The sequence below is a fragment of the Meles meles genome, chromosome 3, assembly GCF_922984935.1.
Source record: "Meles meles chromosome 3, mMelMel3.1 paternal haplotype, whole genome shotgun sequence".
NCBI classification, from domain to species: domain Eukaryota; kingdom Metazoa; phylum Chordata; class Mammalia; order Carnivora; family Mustelidae; genus Meles; species Meles meles.
Window position 1 is genome coordinate 154,221,541 of NC_060068.1, and position 18,879 is coordinate 154,240,419.

Sequence of the window (18,879 nt, forward strand, 5' to 3'; positions counted from 1 at the left end):
ACTAGTTGACCATAGAGTCGAGGGTCCATTTCTGGGCTCTCTAATTCTGTTCCATTGAACGATATGTTTGTTTTTGTGCCAGTACCATGCTGTCTTGATGATCACAGTTTTGTAATAGAACTTGAAGTGAGGCATTGTAATGTCCCCAGCTTTGGTTTTCTTTTTCAATATTCCCCTGCCTATTTGGGGTCTTTTATGGTTTCACACAAATTTTAGGATTGTTTGCAGTCCCTATCAAAATACCATCAACATTTTTCACAGAGCTGGAACAAACAATTTTCTGAAGTTTTTCATCAAATATTCATACATCTCAGAAGACCAGGAAACAACCAGTGTTCCTGTACCCTGCCTTTCTGTTTCCAACGAGCAAATGTTCTAAATACCTACATTGAATATACTGTTTTACCACTTGGCTATGGGAAAAATATACCTATTTTAGTAAGTACAAATAGGTTAATCAGTATCCATCTAGAATCTGCATTGCTTAATCCTCCCAAGAAAGTGAATTATAGCAAAACTTCATTAAGCTGACGGTGCTTTATCCAAGATAATATATAATTCAAAGCAACTACTGTTCCCTAGTTAACCAGTTGCCTGATTGCTCTTTCATAAAAAATCAGGTAGTGGAAAGCTAAACTCGAAGTCCATTTCTTCCATCCCCTGTGCTTCATATTAAGAAGGTTTCACTATATTTTAGAAGGCAGACAAATGCCAAATATAGTCTTTCTTTCGAGTTTATTTTCAGTTGGCATTTGCACTGCCAATAGCTCAAGTTCCCTCTGTGTCCTGTTCCTTGTACAACCCTGACTGGGCAAAGACACCGCTGGACTCCTTTATTTCCAGAAAAGTTTTAAAGAGGTGGAACCTTGTGTCAGTGAGACAGATCATTAGTCTATTCCCAGGATGATACAGAACAGGTGAGTTCCTCAATTCTCCAGAGACAAGCTTTCACAAGCACGGCTTCATTAATTTGTTTGAAGTGAATTTCCAGAGTTGTTCTATTTAGACTCATATGTAAGAACAAAGACACTTTCCAAAACCAATTCTGAGGACATCTGGAATATCCATTAATTTGAATGACCTTTCTGCTCTTACATATGTACAAATAATGAAGGATGACTGTAGTCTTAATAGTCAGCATGTCCCTTATACTCATAAATTAAGATAAACAGCCAGTTTTGTGAAGAGTCTATTATTTATGGCCTGATTATACCCATTTCTCTTTCCCTTCAATCTCTTTGGATTTAAAATACCATTATATTCTCCTAATAAAAACGCAAAAACTTTTTATGTGAAATGAAAGTGGTGATATTTTCATTGTATGCTATATGCCATTCTTTAGGTTAACAAATAGAGTCATTTTCTTGGACATCAAAATGTATTAATTTAAATGTCATATCTGAGAATAATCTATGGGAGATATGATTAGATATTTACTTTCTTAATTATCTTTTCTATGGTGTCATTTTTTTGGATTTAATATGTACTACTTTTATAATCAGAAAAATACAATTAAAATACCAAAAGCAGACTAGCTGAAAAATTAATGAATGAATAAAATAAAGCAGTCTGGTTGGAAATATCCAAGCAAATTTCCCTTCCCTTCCCTTCCCTTTAGCAGCCTTATACCAGATCAGCTGTACTAGATTTGCAGCTCTGTTTTGTAAATATATGTTTGATTTTTTTTTTTTTTCCTATTCCTCACTTTGTTCAGTCAGTGTTTGCAGAAACAAAGGTTCCTCACCAAAGTACAAAAGCTAACAAAGAAATCGAAGAGTCATAGGATCAAGGGTGAGATTTCTGGCTTTTTTCCTTTCTACTTTTTTTCCTCTTAACCCAAGGGAACACCAGCTATTTCTTTTAAATTATTGCCAAAAGCAATTGAGAGAGGCCACCATCCTAAATAACACCAGGTCAAAAAACTTTAGTCCATTATGCTTGGGTTAAAGAGTATAAATGTTAATACGCTAGTATAATTGCATAAACCATGTCTTCTGATTTACATTAGCGAAAAAGGAAATTCTGTTAGTCATTTTATAACAAATTATAGTTTGATGAAAAATTACTAAGCTAATAATAGTCCATAACGTTATTTTAGGGCCTCTCCTAAATAACTGGAAGTTTAAAAAGGCCTGAAAATGTCTGTTTCTTCTAAACATAAATCTTTATTTCCAATTTTTTTATTAACATATAATGTATTATTAGCCCCAGGGGTACAGGTCTGTGAATCGCCAGGTTTACACACTTCACAGCACTCACCATAGCACATACCTTTCCCAATGTCCATAACCCAATTACCCTTTCCCAATACCCCTCCCCCCCCACCCCCCACCCCACCACCGACCCCCGGCAACCCTTGGTTTGTTTTGTGAGATTAAGAGTCTCTTGGGGCGCCTGGGTGGCTCAGTGGGTTAAAGCCTCTGCCTTCGGCTCAGGTCATGATCCCAGGGTCCTGGGATCAAGCCCCGCATCGGGCTCTCTGCTCAGCAGGGAGCCTGCTTCCTCCTCTCTCTCTCTGTCTGCTTCTCTGCCTACTTGTGATCTCTGTCTTTCAAATAAATAAATAAAATCTTAAGAAAAAAAAAGTCTCTTATGCTTTGTCTCCCCCCAATCCCATCTTGTTTCATTTATTCTTTTATTCTTCCTAGCCCCCGAACCCCCCACGTTGCCTCTCAACTTCCTCATATCAGGGAGATCATATGATAGTTGTCTTTTCTCTGATTGACTTATTTCGCTCAGCATAATACCCTCTAATTCCATTCACATTGTCGCGAATGGCAAGATTTCATTTCTTTTGATGGCTGCATAGTATTCCATTGTGTATCTTCTTTATCCATTCATCTGTTGATGGACATCTAGGTTCTTTCCATAGTTTGGCTATTGTGGACATTGCTGCTATAAACATTTGGGTGTACATGCCCCTTCAGATCACTACATTTGTATCTTTAGGGTAAATACCCAGTAGTGTGATTGCTGGGTCATAGGGTGGCTCTATTTTCAACTTTTTGAGGAACATCCATGCTGTTTTCCAGAGTGGTTGCACCAGCTTGCATTCCCACCAACAGTGTAGGAGGTTTCCCCTTTCTCCGCATCCTCACCAGCATCTGTCATTTCCTGACTTGTTAATTTTAGCCATTCTGACAGGTGTGAGGTGATATCTCATTGTGGTTTCAATTAAACATAAATTTTTTTAAAATTGATATATCATCTCCAAATTATATTTCATCCATTCTTTCTCTCTCATACTTTCATAATATAAAATAAATAATGGTTAGCCTTTTATGCAATATACAAAAGCTTAGGGTCCCATCTTACACAAGAACTAAAGTGAGTTTGTAAACTCACTAAATTCAAGTTATATTCTGAAATTTATCTTAGAAAAGAGGCTAAGAACACTACTCAAATCATAAAAAAATTAGATGACAAATGAGAAATATGCTGTTTTTTCACTTGAGGGAACACAAATGGACTACAAAGAAACATCTAAAAATAATACCAGCAGAATGTAAAATATGTGTGAACATTATACAATAAAAATGGTACATGTTAAAGAAACATTTGTTATCTCCTAGTGAAGAGAGTCTCTACATTGAAGAGAAAAAAATTTTCAGAGCATACAACAATACAGAGAATGGAATTAAAACCATTTTTTCCTTTAAGTTTGTTTCAAAAATAAGTAGGGAAAATACAAATAATTGTATTTTTAAAAGCTAATTATTGTGAAGCTTGTAGTAGAGTTTTTAGTTATTAGGCCACTGTAGAGTTGTTAATCTCCTTGACTGAAAACAATGTTTGGCTCCATATACATGTGGAGCTTGGCATTCTAAAATATAGCCACTTAGCAGTTTATTTCGTTTTAGAAGAGAGTGTGAGAATACAATCACTCATACTTTGCTGAAGTAAGTGGACTCATCTAGGATAGACCTAAAGCCACCGTTGTCTGTGTCTAGTCAAGCAAGCACACCACTAAATGCTGATATTAAGAATGAGACGTTGCAGAGAGAAATGGACAAAGTGACCTCATTTCATAGAATTAAAAACCAGAAGAAATCACCTGGAGTCATAACAGCTTTGAAGAAACACATTTTCTAAACATTTGTTTGGAGTTCCATGTCTTCAGTATAGTTATTCTACAAGTCTGATCCACGCACCAATGCTATAGCTAGGATATTCTAGAGACAAAGAGAACTGGAGATTGCACAATTCGTGATACAAATAAGAGGAGTTTTAACCCCCAAAAAACCCCAAACAAACAAAAAGAATGAGATGTTGCCTTTTATGTAAATTAAAACTCAACACAGTAAGTACCTTACAGCAGCAGAGTGCAGTATTTCCAAGAGATGACTATTCTGGTTTTTAGTGACAAAAATACAATAAAATTAGAGACATTTTTGGCCTTTCAAGCAAAATGTCCACTATCTTTACCCATTCCAAAGAGCACATTTATTCTCTTATATTCCAAGTCTTAAAACTTTAGATCAGAGGGGAATTTTATTTTATTTTATGTTTTAAAGATTTTATTTATTTATTTGACAGACAAAGATCACAAGTAGGCAGAGAGGCAGGCAGAGAGAGAGGAGGAAACAGGCTGCTTGCGGAGCAGAGAGCCTGATGCGGGGCTCGATCCTAGGACCCCGAGATCATGACCTGAGCCGAAGGTAGAGGCTTAACCCACTGAGCCACCCAGGTGTCCCCATTTTGGGGGCATTTTGAAGTTCTTTTACCATACCATTCCACTATGTAAACAAAACAATGCTGTCTGATAGTAACAACAACAAAAATACAACCAAACGGATCCTAAATCAAATATTTAAAAAGCTGGTTTGAAGTGCTGTGGCACTTTTGTCCCTATTTGAAGTTTTCTCTTCATCATTAATACGGATCTCAAAATCCGTTTTCTGACTTTTCTAAGACAATTCAATAGGAGGTATATTCCATTGACTTAATGTCCGTTCTCCTTTGTTTGCTTCTCTTTGTTTGCTCATCCCTTAAAAGTCTAGGTTTCCTACAGCCCATGTTTTCCATCCTTTGTGCACTTTCCTTGATCAAACTAATCAGTAACCAACATTTCAACTATAAACTGTAAATATTTTCCCCAAAACTGTGTCTTCTTTCCTTAAGGACCAAACTCACTTACCTATCTGTCTACTGTCTTCACCCAGAGGCTCTGCAAGTATTTCAACAACAATGCACTGAATTTCTTCCAAAATCTGCTTTTTTCTTTTCTTTTCTTTTTTTTTAATCTCGGGGAACACTGGCCCAGTCTCCCAAGTAATAAACCTCAGCCTCCATACACAACACCAAATCTTGTAAATCTACCTTTTGCACTTCAATAAAAATTATCTGTTCTAAAGACTAAATCGGGCTGTGCCATTCCTTTGCTTTAACAAACACACAAACAAAAGACAGAAGATAAAGTCACCTTCTTATTATGGTATACAAGATCAGTTTACCTTTCCATCTCTAGATACTCCTCTCCTGCCTCACTCTCCAAAGACATACAGAATGCATTATATTCACTTGCCAAGTATACCATTCACTCATTCAACAACTATGTGTCAGGCACTGTTCTAAGCACTGAGGAGATCATGTTGAACACGACAGAGTTTCTGCTCTAGGGGGCTTACATCCTGATGCAAGAAAACAGACAACAAACACATAACAGATGCAACGGCAGTTAAGTACTATGGAGCAAAAGATGTAGCTAGAAAAGCAACTCAGAGCAACACAGCAGACAGCATGTTCTATACACTACAAAAACACAGGGGTTCTTAAAAGTGCAATCACACATCCCTTAATTTATTCAGGTTTCAATTTTAATTATAATTAAAAACCAGAACACCACGAGTAATACTGACACGTATAGTCACTGAGAGGCATAACAGAACACAGCTTACTTCTGGAACAACCGATTATAATAATTTTATTTTTTGAGATTAAAGTTGATAGAGTCAAGAATATTTTTCTTTGATTCTAGTGTTTGAGTTGGCTCTTGGATGTACCCCCAAAAAATTACTAGTAGTGCTGGTACATTTCAAATTATGTCATGAGATTAGAATCTATAAAACTTAAGTATTCATCTAGAATCGGTCTCATTGTTAATTCATTGTCTTTAACTAACTATACCAGGGTTTCAAATTTAGGGCCTACAAATTAAGAGTCCACAGTAATACTAGAACATTACAGACAGAAGATTTTGACTAGTGATTTAAAAACAGTTGTTCAATTGTCTGAATCATTTAAGTACATAATATGTCCCAACTGTTTACAAAGAGCAGAAAGAAGTGGAGAAGTCTACATAAGGGCACTGTTTAAGACACAGGACATTACTAAAGGCTTTGACAGCGAGCCAAAGAAATTGTGCACAGACATTAATAGGTCTGTTTCATACTGAGAAAATAACAATGATTTACCTTACCTTCTAAATACTAATACATACTTTAAAAGACTATAAAGGAATTCGGATTTTCCTCGGGGAAATTTCACTCTTACTGTGTTATATCCAGCTCCAGTCTCGGGACAGGGATGGATGAATCAGTGGAACAATGCATGCAAGTATGCTGGGTTTTTTTTTTTTTAATATTTTATTTATTTATTTGACAGACAGCGTTCCCAAATAGGCAGAGAAGCAGGCAGAGAGAGAGGAGGATGCAGGCTCCCCACTGAGTGGAGAGCCCGATGCGAGGATCCTGAGATCCTGACCTGAGCCGAAGGCAGAGGCTTTAACCCACTGAGCCACCCAGGCGCCCCCAAGCATGCTGGTGCTTTATAAATATGTAAAGAAAACTAATGGACTTTTTTAGAGGGAGAAGTTCACTGTGAAATGTTTTAAACTTCCCAATAACTAAATAGAAATTAAGCACAGTGGAAGCTGAGTCTTACCTCAATGACAACTCTGGCAAGCAGAATTCTGTCAAAGTTTTCAAGGTTTAGGAAACAATGCTAAAATTCATCACTTTCTGAGGGCATAACTTTCACTTCTGCCCACAATCCCTGAATCCTCACAAACATGCACCCTGTGGGGCACTCCTTTCTGGATCCTACATGGTGATCAGCTTCTGCTCTCCTCCAAATGGTTGGCAGAGGGGCAAATGTCCCCGGCCCAGCCAAAATTCCGACTGAAGTGTGGGCCCATGGGAAATACTGGGTCAGAGGAAGGGACAGCATAGATCAGCCAGTCGGTATTACATTATGAATTCCTGTGTTGGTGAAAAAAGCAGCTACCATTGCACTGTAAGGGCCAGGACTTATGTTCTATTTAAAAACTAAAACCAAAACAAAAGTTGACTAAGAGGCAAACGTCATTCTCAAGGCTGAGGAGAGAAGAATTTACATACCGCATCCGTGATGTCTATTTCATACACCCTTTGGAAAGTCCTGCGCTCAAAGAAAACAAGCTTGCCGCTGCCACATCCCCTTTGAACAGATGTCCCGGTGACTACGAGTTTGTCATCTGGACTGAAACAGCAGTCTGTCCTACAGACAAAAACAGTGTATTAGCATAAGCTTATGACCCTACAGCAATGAGTTAAATAAAACATAAACACCACCACTGTAACAAGAGGTAACTTATCGAGGGCTCAACATAAGTCAAGCATGTATATTAGTTCACTTAATCTTCACAATAATCCTATGAGGTAGATATTACTATCCCCATTTTATTGATGAGGAAATTGAGGCAGAGAGAGATTAAAGAAACCTTGCCCAAGATCACAAAAGTGTGGCGCAGCTGGGATGTGAACTCAGGCAGTCTGATTCCAGAATCTGTGCTTTTAACTTCCACACACCCATTTTTTTAATGTAAAGGAAGTGTGGGAAAAACTCAAGATAGACCTTGACGGTGATATAGACAAACAGACATTGTATGACTAATGTCTAAGAAGTGATCATTTTGTCCAGTTTTGGAATTACTTTTTACCACCACTAGCCACCATCCCCAAATAATTTGAGTTTTGTCAAGTCAAGGACCATGAAATGAAGAGCAGGTTGAACTGTTGGAACCTAATTGATGGCTATGATTCAAGAGCCCTTGTTATTAGAGATCTGGCCACCTGATTGTGAATAATCTAAGACACGATCCAAAGAAGTTATGTAGTTAGTATAGCTTGCAGCAGGCATAATAGCTCAAAAAATTCTCATCAGCTATAAACTCGTGTTTGTTTGTCCATCTGTTTGTTTTAACAGATAACTGCCACAGGCAACGGACCGCACTAGAATTAATACTCTGCTATGACACAGTTTCCTCCGTTTGACGCTTCCATCCCCTTCACGCTCTCCCTGTTGGTCATTATTTAACACAGATGTGAGATTTTATTTCTACAAAAGTAGAAAGTTTTATTCAGGCACGAACTGTAGGACTTAAAAGTTCAAATCCCACCTCAGTTGCCTTAGAAAAACCTTTAAGTCCTTCCGCTGTCAACTTAACAGAATGGAGGTAATGGTGTTCAGCTCCCTGGAGCAAGGTACTCTGAACAAGTGAAGTATACGGAATTACTGACTGGGATGATGGTAAGAAAAAATCGAAAGAATGACACACAATAATGCTCAGGAACTATGGAAGATTGCTTTGATGGAATGGGGTTCAAATTTTAAAAGACAACAAATATGCAGGCCTACCCTCTCATTTATACATATTAAAAGAACAATTCAATCTCTTAAAATATTTTTACTATCCCAAGTATACACACAGAGGGACACATGAACGTATATCATTTCAACTTCAAAAAAGTTTTATGGTCTGAAGAATGTGCAAGTGAAAGGGAAAAATAAAATGCATCTTTCAAAAAACAGTTTTCAAATACTCTTCTTGTCCCTTTTTAAGACATATGACATAAATTAAAGTGACAAAATTTTTTTCTATTCTCTTATGTTTATCAATTATTTAAAATATGCTACTTACATTGGGAACATGGTAGGAAGACCCGAGGCTGAAAAAAGTGGCTTATTAAATTGTCGAATGTCCCATAATTTCAATGTATCATCACCTGATAGAGGAATGGAAAAGAAAAAAAAGTGAATTATGCAAAGAAATTCGTTCTAAGTTTAGACTTTGCTAAACTTAGTGTATAACTACAGGAAGGAAAGAAGTAAGGAAGGGGAAAGAAAGGTGCACATAAGTGCATTTTACTTTTTTAACTGGGGAGTTTGAAAGTAGCGGATGTGAGAACAGTAGAAAGATTTATGATAATGAACTGGCCTCCTAGAAATAAATTTTCAAACTGATGTAGCATCTGTAGGCTAGAAGAGCCCTGGAGACTCTGCTCTAAGGAGTGATTTTACAGCAGCTGGCAGTTCCCCTATGGTATAGTTGAACATAACCTGACTTCTTAAGAAGATATTAATTTAACAACCATCAGGACTGAAAACAGTTCAGTTCACAACAGATTCCTTCTCCCACTGGGGTGTAGATGAAGCTATCCATTAACATGAATGAGAGTGAGCCACGGGATTCCCTTCCCTCCAGTATGACTCCACCGTGGCTATCATTCTTCACTTTGCCGGGGAGTACAGCTTTTCCAAAAGCTCTTTAAAGTGTAATGAATATTCTTCTAAGAATCACTTTTTTTATATTTCTATACGGCTACTAACTAATATTCCTGGCCATAATGAAAGCCAAAACTCATATAAGTGATGTCTTTGCTGTTCTTTTCTCCCCGGTGTCCACAGCTGAGACCTGCCTCAACCTCTTGGGTCCAATAAAAAATCAGTATCAGGTGCAAGTGAGGTGAGTGGAGATTTCAATAAAAATCTCCATTCACTCCCAAGTGACCCTTCCTCTGAAACCCAACTTTTGGCAGGTGCATTAATCCACAACTGGCTGGACTGGGGACCTGCTTAAAACGGAAGGACTTTGTAAGACTCACTTTTTTTTTTTTTTGCTTTTGGTCTTAAAAAAAGATTACATATCCTCATAATTCTCAAATAATAAGAAAACATTAATCTGCATTGAACAGTTTAGCTAACCTGACAGGTTCTGGTGCTAGATGGAACACTCTGCAACACCTGGGGACTCTGCTGACTAGAATTCCATCTGTCATATTCTATACGTCCAGGAAGAAAATGATGGAATAGAGCATACATGTTGTGTTGGAGACGTGTTACCCAACAGCTATTATAGGATGGAAGAGGAAGGCAAGAATTATCACCAAAATGGCTTTGACTAAAATGAGGTTAGTCCTATACTTCTAGTAATTATCAACTGGTTTAGGGCTGGCCCGTTTTAGAATCCTCTGAGAGGAATTTTCAAAGTATGCTTCCCTCTTATTCTTCTCTTGTCCTCCCACTCCACGTTGGAGATTTGGGTACACCATTCTAAAGCTGCAAGGGTAACTGTGAAATTTTTTTTTTCCTTAAAGATATTATTTATTTATTTGACAGAGATCACAAGTAGGCAGAAAGGCAGGCAGAGAGAGAGGACGAAGCAGGCTCACCATAGAGCAGAGAGTCCAGTGCAGGGCTCGATCCCAGGACCCTGGGATCATGACCTGAGCTGAAGGCAGAGGCTTTAACCCACTGAGCCACCCAGGTGCCCCAATGTGAGAATTTCTAAGTGAAACATTTATCATTTGAAAAACTTTCTCAGAAGATTCAGGTTCACACTTTTGAGGTAAGAACCATTATTTGTAAGTAAAGAGTATATACAATCTTAATTAAGAGTCCTCTCAGGACTCAAATAGGTTAGAACCAATAGACCAAAATACATATTTTATACAGAGCCCCCCCCCCCTTTTTTCCATATAGACCATAAACAGAAAATACATGTGCTTTGATGTTTTACAATTATGTAAGTGATGGTAGTTTGGATATAACAGACAAGGCTTCCTCAGAAGAAAATCTGATGCAGTTCCCAAGGTACACAGACATGGAATGGCTGAATTGAGCAAAAGCCAGGCCAAGTCTCTCCATCTCCTCCTCACTCCCACTACCCTCTACACCAGAGCACATTCTTTCAGGAAAGGAACTCTTCCATGATGTTCACAGTTTAGACCCAGCACCTAGCACAATGCTTGCTCAGAGTAGTTGCTCAACATAGAGCAGTTGAGTGAGTGAATGACTGACCAAATGCAGTGTTGCTAGATTAACATGGCCTACAGAATAAAGATAAATCCTTTATGTGATATTTAAAGCCATCTGTAATGGCTCCTCCTCTACTGTTTCTTTTCCCTCCCCACAAACAGGCCTACAGGAAGATCCTCAGTCATGTCCCATACTTCCTGTAATTCTCTGCTCATCAGCTGCCCTTTCTATTCTCTTGTGTCAACACTTGGTTCACTGATGTGAGAAAGATTCAGTGAGAAAAAACCCATATTCAACCATAGGAATGCGGATAAACAGAGAACTATGAAGTTATTTAAAAACTAACATCCAAGTACACGATTTTTTTTTTTTAACTGAATTGAGGTACAGTGTTCAAACTGGAAAAAAAAAAATGGTGAACCAACAGAAGACTCTAAATTATAAAACAATATAGGAAGAATATAGAACATCATCTATAAAATTCTGTAAGAGGCAAAGGTCATCCTTGGAGGCTCAAACTCTGATGGAATTTGAAGCTAAAATTAAAATTTAGGCAAAAAGTATATATTTTCTTTGGAAAAGTGTCTGTTCATATCTTCTGCCCATTTTTTGATATGATTATCTGTTTTGTGTGTGTTGACTTTGAGGAGTTCTTTATAGATCCTGGATATCAACCTTTTGTCTGTACTGTCATTTGCAAATATCTTCTCCCATTCCATGGGTTGCCTCTTTGTTTTGTTGACTGTTTCCTTTGCTGTGCAGAAGCTTTTGATCTTGATGAAGTCCCAAAAGTTCATTTTCGCTTTTGTTTCCTTTCCCTTTGGAGACATATCTTGAAAGAAGTTGCTGTGGCTGATATCGAAGAGGTTACTGCCTACGTTCTCCTCTAGGATTCTGATGGATTCCTGTCTCACGTTGAGATCTTTCATCCATTTCGAGTTTATCTTTGTGTACGGTGTAAGAGAATGGTCGAGTTTCATTCTTCTACATATAGCTGTCCAGTTTTCCCAGCACCATTCACTGAAGAGACTGTCTTTTCCACTGTATCTTTTTTCCTGTTTTGTCGAAGACTATTTGACCATAGAGTTGAGGGTCCATATCTGGGCTCTCTACTCTGTTCCACTGGTCTATGTGTCTGTTCTTATGCCAGGACCATGCTATCTTGGTGATCACAGCTTTGTAGTAAATCTTGAAATCAGGTAATGTGATGCCGCCAGTTTTGTTTTTGTTTTTCAACATTTCCTTAGCAATTTGGGGTCTCTTCTGATTCCATACAAATTTTAGGATTATTTGCTCCAGCTCTTTGAAAAATACCGGTGGGATTTTGATCAGAATGGCATTAAAAGTATCGATTGCTCTAGGCAGTATAGACATTTTAACGATGTTTATTCTTCCGATCCAAGAGCATGGAATGGTCTTCCATCTTTTTGTGTCTTCTTCAATTTCTTTCATGAGTGTTCTGTAGTTCCTCGAGTACAGATCCTTTACCTCTTTGGTTAGGTTTATTCCCAGGTATCTTATGGTTCTTGGCGCTATAGTAAATGGAATCGATTCTCTAATTTCCCTTTCTGTATTTTCATTGTTAGTGTATAAGAAAGCCACTGATTTCTGTACATTGACTTTGTATCCTGCCACATTACTGAATTGCTGTATGAGTTCTAGTAGTTTGGGGTGGATTCCTTTGGGTTTTCCATATAAAGAATCATGTCATTGGCGAAGAGAGAGAGTTTGACTTCTTCCTTGCCAATTTGGATACCTTTTATTTCTCTTTGTTGTCTGATTGCTATTGCTAGGACTTCTAATACTATGTTGAACAAGAGTGGTGAGAGTGGGCATCCTTGTCGTGTTCTTGATCTCAACGGGAAGGCTGCAAGCTTTTTCTCATTGAGGATGATAAAAAAAAAGTATATATTTTCTAAATTTTACTCGATATCTTTTAAGAAAACAATATTGCCAAGTTGGAAATGCATTTTAATGAAAAAAAAAAAGACTGGCAAAGGTACATTAACAAAAGGACAGATAGCTTTACTGTTAGGATATTAAAGTGACATCTGTTAATTATGATCATTTTTAAACAAAGAGACACATCCAAAAGAAAGTTTTTAACCTACCTCCACGAGAGGCAAGGACATTACCATCATAGGAAAAAGTCACACAAGAAGTGTCTGTGCCTGGGTCATGAGCCTGTTTATAGTGGAATTTGGGATGAACCTGTTTGAAAAACAAGCAAAGTGTTAATATCTCATCTGAATTTAAATGAGAACGTTTTTGTGGCAGGAGTATTTTACTTTATCATCCAGAAAATGATACATATATAAAATGAATTTTACTTGATTATAGTTTTCTTTATTCTGAAAATAATTCAAAAGGTCTCTTAAAACATCCATTTGCTTTAATAATAAAAAAAGAGATTAAGTCCCATTTTTTCAGACTGCCTTAGAAAGTTCTGAGCAACACAAGATTGGCACAGTATTTAGTTCTCAAAGCATAAAGTCACTGAGACCATTTCCTAGGGTAAATATGAATAAAATAAATATGAAAAATATGAATAAAAATTACAAATGAATGTATCAGTTTTTAAATTAAAAAATATCATTGTAGGGTTGCCTGGCTGGTTCAGTCAGGACAGCACAGCACTCATGATCTCAGCATTGTGAGTTCAAGCCTCATTGTATTCCTAGTATATGCCAGGCACCGTGCATGTGGTTGTAGGTCTTGAACTCTCTTTAACGTGCCTATAGGATTATGTTGCTGTGGAGCGGAAGAAGGGGAGAGCTAACCCTGACACAATGCTAATCATACCCTATGCACTGTACCCTTTACTATCTCGTCTACTCATTTCTCTCAATCACTCTACAAGTTAGGTTCTACTATTGTCATCTGCGTTTTACAGATTAGGAAACAGAACCACAAAGACTTACGTACCTGAGGTAAGGTCACATAGCTCGTAAGTGGTACAGCTCAGTGTTTGAACCAAAAGGCCACTCTTACACTCTACAGGATACTCCTTCTCTAGTCATGTATGTTAGTAGCCTTTTTGCTTCCAGTGTTGCTTCTTCACAGTTAATGACTTATAAAGGTAGCTCTACTAAGCTAATCTTGTCATTCAGTTATGATTCAGTAACCAGCAGAGGCAAAAACCAGGGAGTTGATTATCTCAGCTCCACCAGGCTGGGTAATTCCAGTGACTGGACAAGGGACATGGCTGGTGACACAGCATGGAGGTCTCTCCTGGGAGCCACAGGGATAGGAATACAAGTGACTCCATCTCTTTCGGTCTTACATCAACCCTAACAAGAATGAGTCACAAAATGGAACTCATGTCTGTTAGCCTCCCATCAGTACCCCCGACCCCCCTGTCTATGAGTTTCTACCTAAAGCTTCCAGTAATGAGGAGCACCTCATTATCTCACAAAAGCAGGCTGGGTTTTGTTTTCGTTTTTGTTTTTAATAATTTGTATATCTTGAGTTTAATTTGTCCTCTCTCTTCCTCTGATAGTCTTAGAAATTTGTATTAAACATGTTGTTCATGCTTCCACCTTTCATGGGTACAAATAATTAACTGATTCAACTTCTCTTTTATTTGGGCATCAACTGTATGGCAGACACGAGGTTAAACATGGAAACACAAATGTGCCAAGATAAACACAGCATTTCTCCTTAGAGAGTTGACAGTCCCCTGAAGGAATACGGGTAAGCCTAAGTGACAAGTGGTACAATGGGGACATGAGGAGTAATAAGTGAGCACTGAAGAGAGATGCCTAATCCAAACCAGAGAACGGGGGGAGGGGAGCAGAAAGAAATCCTGAGACCCAGTGGATGAAAGCATGAGTTAGCAGATGACCAAGGAGGACACAGAGGTAACAATGAATATTCCAGTCACAGGGTACTGTGTTGTAGTAGGAAGAATTCCGACCCCCATGACCTCCATTTCCTGGTGTCATGACACTCTACATGGCAAAGAGGACGCTGCAGGTATAACTAAGGTTACTAACTAGTTAACCTTCAAAGAAGGAGACCATCCTGGATTATCCAGGTGGGGCTGAAGTAGTCACATGAGACGGGGAAAGCAGAACTTTCTCCTGGCTGAGGACAGAAGAGGAAGCTGCAGAGACACAACGGAGAGTAAGCAAGAGACTGGAAGTGTTGGACACGCCACTGCTGACTCTAAAGATATGTCGGGGAAATGGGGATCTGAATGCTGCCTGTAACCAGTGCATCTAAAGGAGGACCTGAACCCCTGAGGAGAGCCGCCGCCTTGGCCATTGGTTTGATTTTAGCTTGATGAGACCCTAAGAAGAGAACCCACCACACCATGCCAGACATCTTACCTACAGAAACTGTGAAATAATAAATTGGGTGATTTTTTTAAGGCACTAAATAGTGTAATTTTTTAAGAAGCGATGGAAAGCTAACGCGCATAAAGGCAAAAGAGCTAGTTGCGGTGAAAGAACTAAAAGAAGCTAACCACGACTGGAGGGAAAGGAGACGTGGGGGGATGGTGTGAGCAGGGCCTCAATCACAGTGAGCTTTATTGGCCATGTTAAGGGCTTAGATTTTATCCTGAAGGTAAAAGGGAGCTGCTTAATGGCGATTACTCAGAGGAGAACATGACTAGGTTTGCTTATTTTAAAAAGATCATTCTGGGCACATGCAGAGAATAGTTTGGGAGTATTTTGATCCTCAGAGAAATGAAACTGCTAGCAAACTCAATTAGGAAAATCTGCCACTTGGTCATATTTTATCAAGTTATCAACTATTAAATTCGAAATAGAACCTCTGGGGGCACCTGGATGGCTCAGTCGTTAAATGTCTGCCTTCAGCTCAGGTCATGATCCCAGGGTCCTGGGATCGAGCCCTGCATCGGGCTCCCTGCTCAGCAGGAAGCCTGCTTCTCCCTCTCCCATTCCCCCTGCTTGTGTTCCCTCTCTCACTGTGTCTCTCTCTGTCAAATAAATAAATAAAATCTTAAAAAATAAAAAAAAAATAGAACTTCTGAAAGATACCATATTGGTAGCAGCTTACCAAAAAGTCTGTACTTACAATTGGCCTCTCAGTGAAATTAACTTAGTTTTTTGTTTATTTGTTTTAAATGTTTTGTTATTTTTAATGCTCATTAATATATATACACATCCACATAGAAGGAAGACCAGTCATTTCAGGACCGGTAAGGCCGTGCAGGATAGTAAAACCAGGCCAGGACCAGGAGACAGAAAATCTAGGCTTCATTCAATAAAAACCAGCAGTGTAGCTGGGGACAAATTAGTCTCTCCAGATCACTAGTCTGCCCGCTATAAAATAAATGGATTGCACCAGATGACTTGTAGGGTCACTGACAGCTCTGTGATTCTTAAGGAAAAAACAAAAACTAGTATATATAATATTTTATACTTCAACAAATGATCAGTCCTATTACTGATCGTTAATAGGACAAAACAGATTTTGAATGCCAACATTTGAACACATAAATATACACATACACATAGACGTGTGTATATAAACATACAGCAGTAAAGTGGGATAAAGAACCTTAAAAGGTATAGAATCCAAAGGAACCATATCATATAAACTTCAGCGTGAGCCCCATGGCAAGCAGGTTTCTCCCTGTGATTGTCTAATTCTCATTCTTGTTGCTCAGAGAAGGGTGGGATGAGGCTGCGAATCTGCTGTTCCCTAGATGGGTCTTGCTTCCACTTTTCACTGCCCTGAGAGGGACTCTAGGGTTTAAAGGCATGTGGCCACCTGGTACTCAAGCAAAGAGGAAGCGCTGTTTCAGAACTTAAGATTCTACTGGGTCTAACCGGCGAGATGGAACTGTAATACAGAAACTGACGGGAATAAGGGATTGTGACAACAGGTCATTTTGCCTTAATCTAGTAAGAAAGAACTTTACCAAATATTCATCTGCCTCACTTTTATGTCTCCTCTTTTAGGTACTACTTTATTTAAAGGGTCACTATACTGGAGGTTGGGTGTTTTGAAATTTTTACAATTCACTATTTATAGAGCAAAATGTGTGAATATACACCACAAAACAACTCCCCCCACATCTTTCTGACTCCCATGGTTCCTGCTGCCACAGCAATTCACATGTCAGTGCAATAGTCTTTCAGAGTAACAAACGGCCACATATTAAAAATTAAGATTTCAAGAGAGATTGCACTCTAAATAATCTAAGTCATTTCCTCTTTGAAAAGGATCTAATAAAATAAAAAAGCAAAATGTCCTCACTTCCGAAGAACAGCTCACAGATTTCATGTCAAAAGTGCTCTCCAATTATTAACTTCACTTTAACCAATAACAGAAGTTTATTCTAATGAAATAAAATGAGAGCCAGAGGTGATCTTAAACTTGCATAAAATAGCAACACTTGGGCAGTCATGATGACAAACACACTTAGGCTCTGGAAACAGTGTCAACCCGACTGAAAACACTTCTGGCATAACCTGGGAAATCTAAAACCGCGACTTCTCCTTTAACTGATTTTATGATCATCCCAAGCAAAGAACATCGTTCTTCAGGGAAGCTGAGATTATTAACTCCTTTATATACGTTTCCTATTCTTAGGAGGGCCTTCGGTTATGATTTGGCGAGTATCAAGTCTCAGATTCATAGTGAGGAAAACACAAGCACAAATGCTGGTGTTTTAAGGGTCCTCTCCTGAGATCGTACCATACAAACTCCAACTGGTAAACCTGTCCCTTGATCCTTTCTTAGCAGATGGCCAGGAGCCTCTGGCAGCACAGAACACACTACCTCACAAGCAAGATCAGTCCATTTCTGGGTGGCTCTAACCGGGAACACTTTTCTTAAACTGGGTCCAAGACTCCTTCCTAGAATTCCAATATCTCCGTATGATCCTGGTCCTGTCTTCCATGGCTGTGCTGACTAATTCCAGCTTTTCTTCTCCAACACAGTCTGCCAAATTCTCATAGAAAAATATGACATCTTCCACAAAGTCTTAAATATACCATTCACCAAATCCTAAACATAACTGAAACATTCTGAGGCATTAACCGATGGTCAGTGAGTTGACACCCCCGGGCTGCCTAGATCCCAGTATCTTCATTGTTCTAGTGTGTGTCGATCAATGCGAGAGGAATGACAGCCCTCAAAATGATCAAAATATGTTTTGTAACTAATAGAGACAGTGGAATAAACTATTTTAAATGAGGAAATTTAAATGAACTGCTGGGCTGAAAATAGAGGAAAATTTAATGGAAAGAATATTGGTCCTACAGCCAAGCTGATTTCACCTAAATTTTCAGTCTGATACATTTTAGTTTGACCCTGGCCAAACTGCTTAATCTTTCTGTTTCTCAGTTTGTTAACTTTTAAAATAACATACTGTACACATCTTCCCACCCCTCCCTTTCTCCTCAACTCCCAAAGACACGGAGTTATGTTTGACTTTCTAATCCCTGCCTTAGGTCAATACCACACATTCATTAACTCTGTAGTAGGTACCTCTTTTCAGAAAGTTGCTGGCACGCAACTCTGCTACCAGAATACAAATCCCAAGAGCAAGATGAAGCAAATGCAGGGCTCCCTAACCAATGAAGGGTACTAACATTTGACTGCCCTCTCAAACCTGTTTCTAGGACCCCCTCAATAGATAAAAAATTTCTTTCTCCTTGGGAACCTAGTTTCAATAACCAAGAAACTCTACATTTGCAATCACATGTTAGAGTTACCTATTACACCAAAATAAAAATACGCCAGGATTTTTTTAAATGGCAAGAGTAAGAACAGAATAAATACTGGTCTAGACTGAACATAATTCACTCCTGTTTCTCTGATTCTGTAGTAAGGAGAATGAAGAGAATGTGTACAAAACAACAGAAACTGTCATATGAACATGAT

The 18,879-nt window shown here is 38.5% G+C and overlaps 1 protein-coding gene across 1 annotated transcript in view; it reads right to left on the reverse strand.

Annotated features, from left to right (window-relative positions):
* Nucleotides 1–18,879, reverse strand: part of WDR70 (WD repeat domain 70) — a 322,684-nt gene that overhangs the window by 44,556 nt on the left and 259,249 nt on the right. Inside the window, exons 11-13 of the mRNA XM_046000609.1 lie at nt 13,128–13,227; nt 8,900–8,984; nt 7,338–7,476 (exon numbers count right to left, since the gene is read on the reverse strand). Of these exons, the coding sequence (XP_045856565.1) occupies nt 7,338–7,476; nt 8,900–8,984; nt 13,128–13,227 (324 nt within the window). The remainder of the gene's footprint in view (nt 1–7,337; nt 7,477–8,899; nt 8,985–13,127; nt 13,228–18,879) is intronic.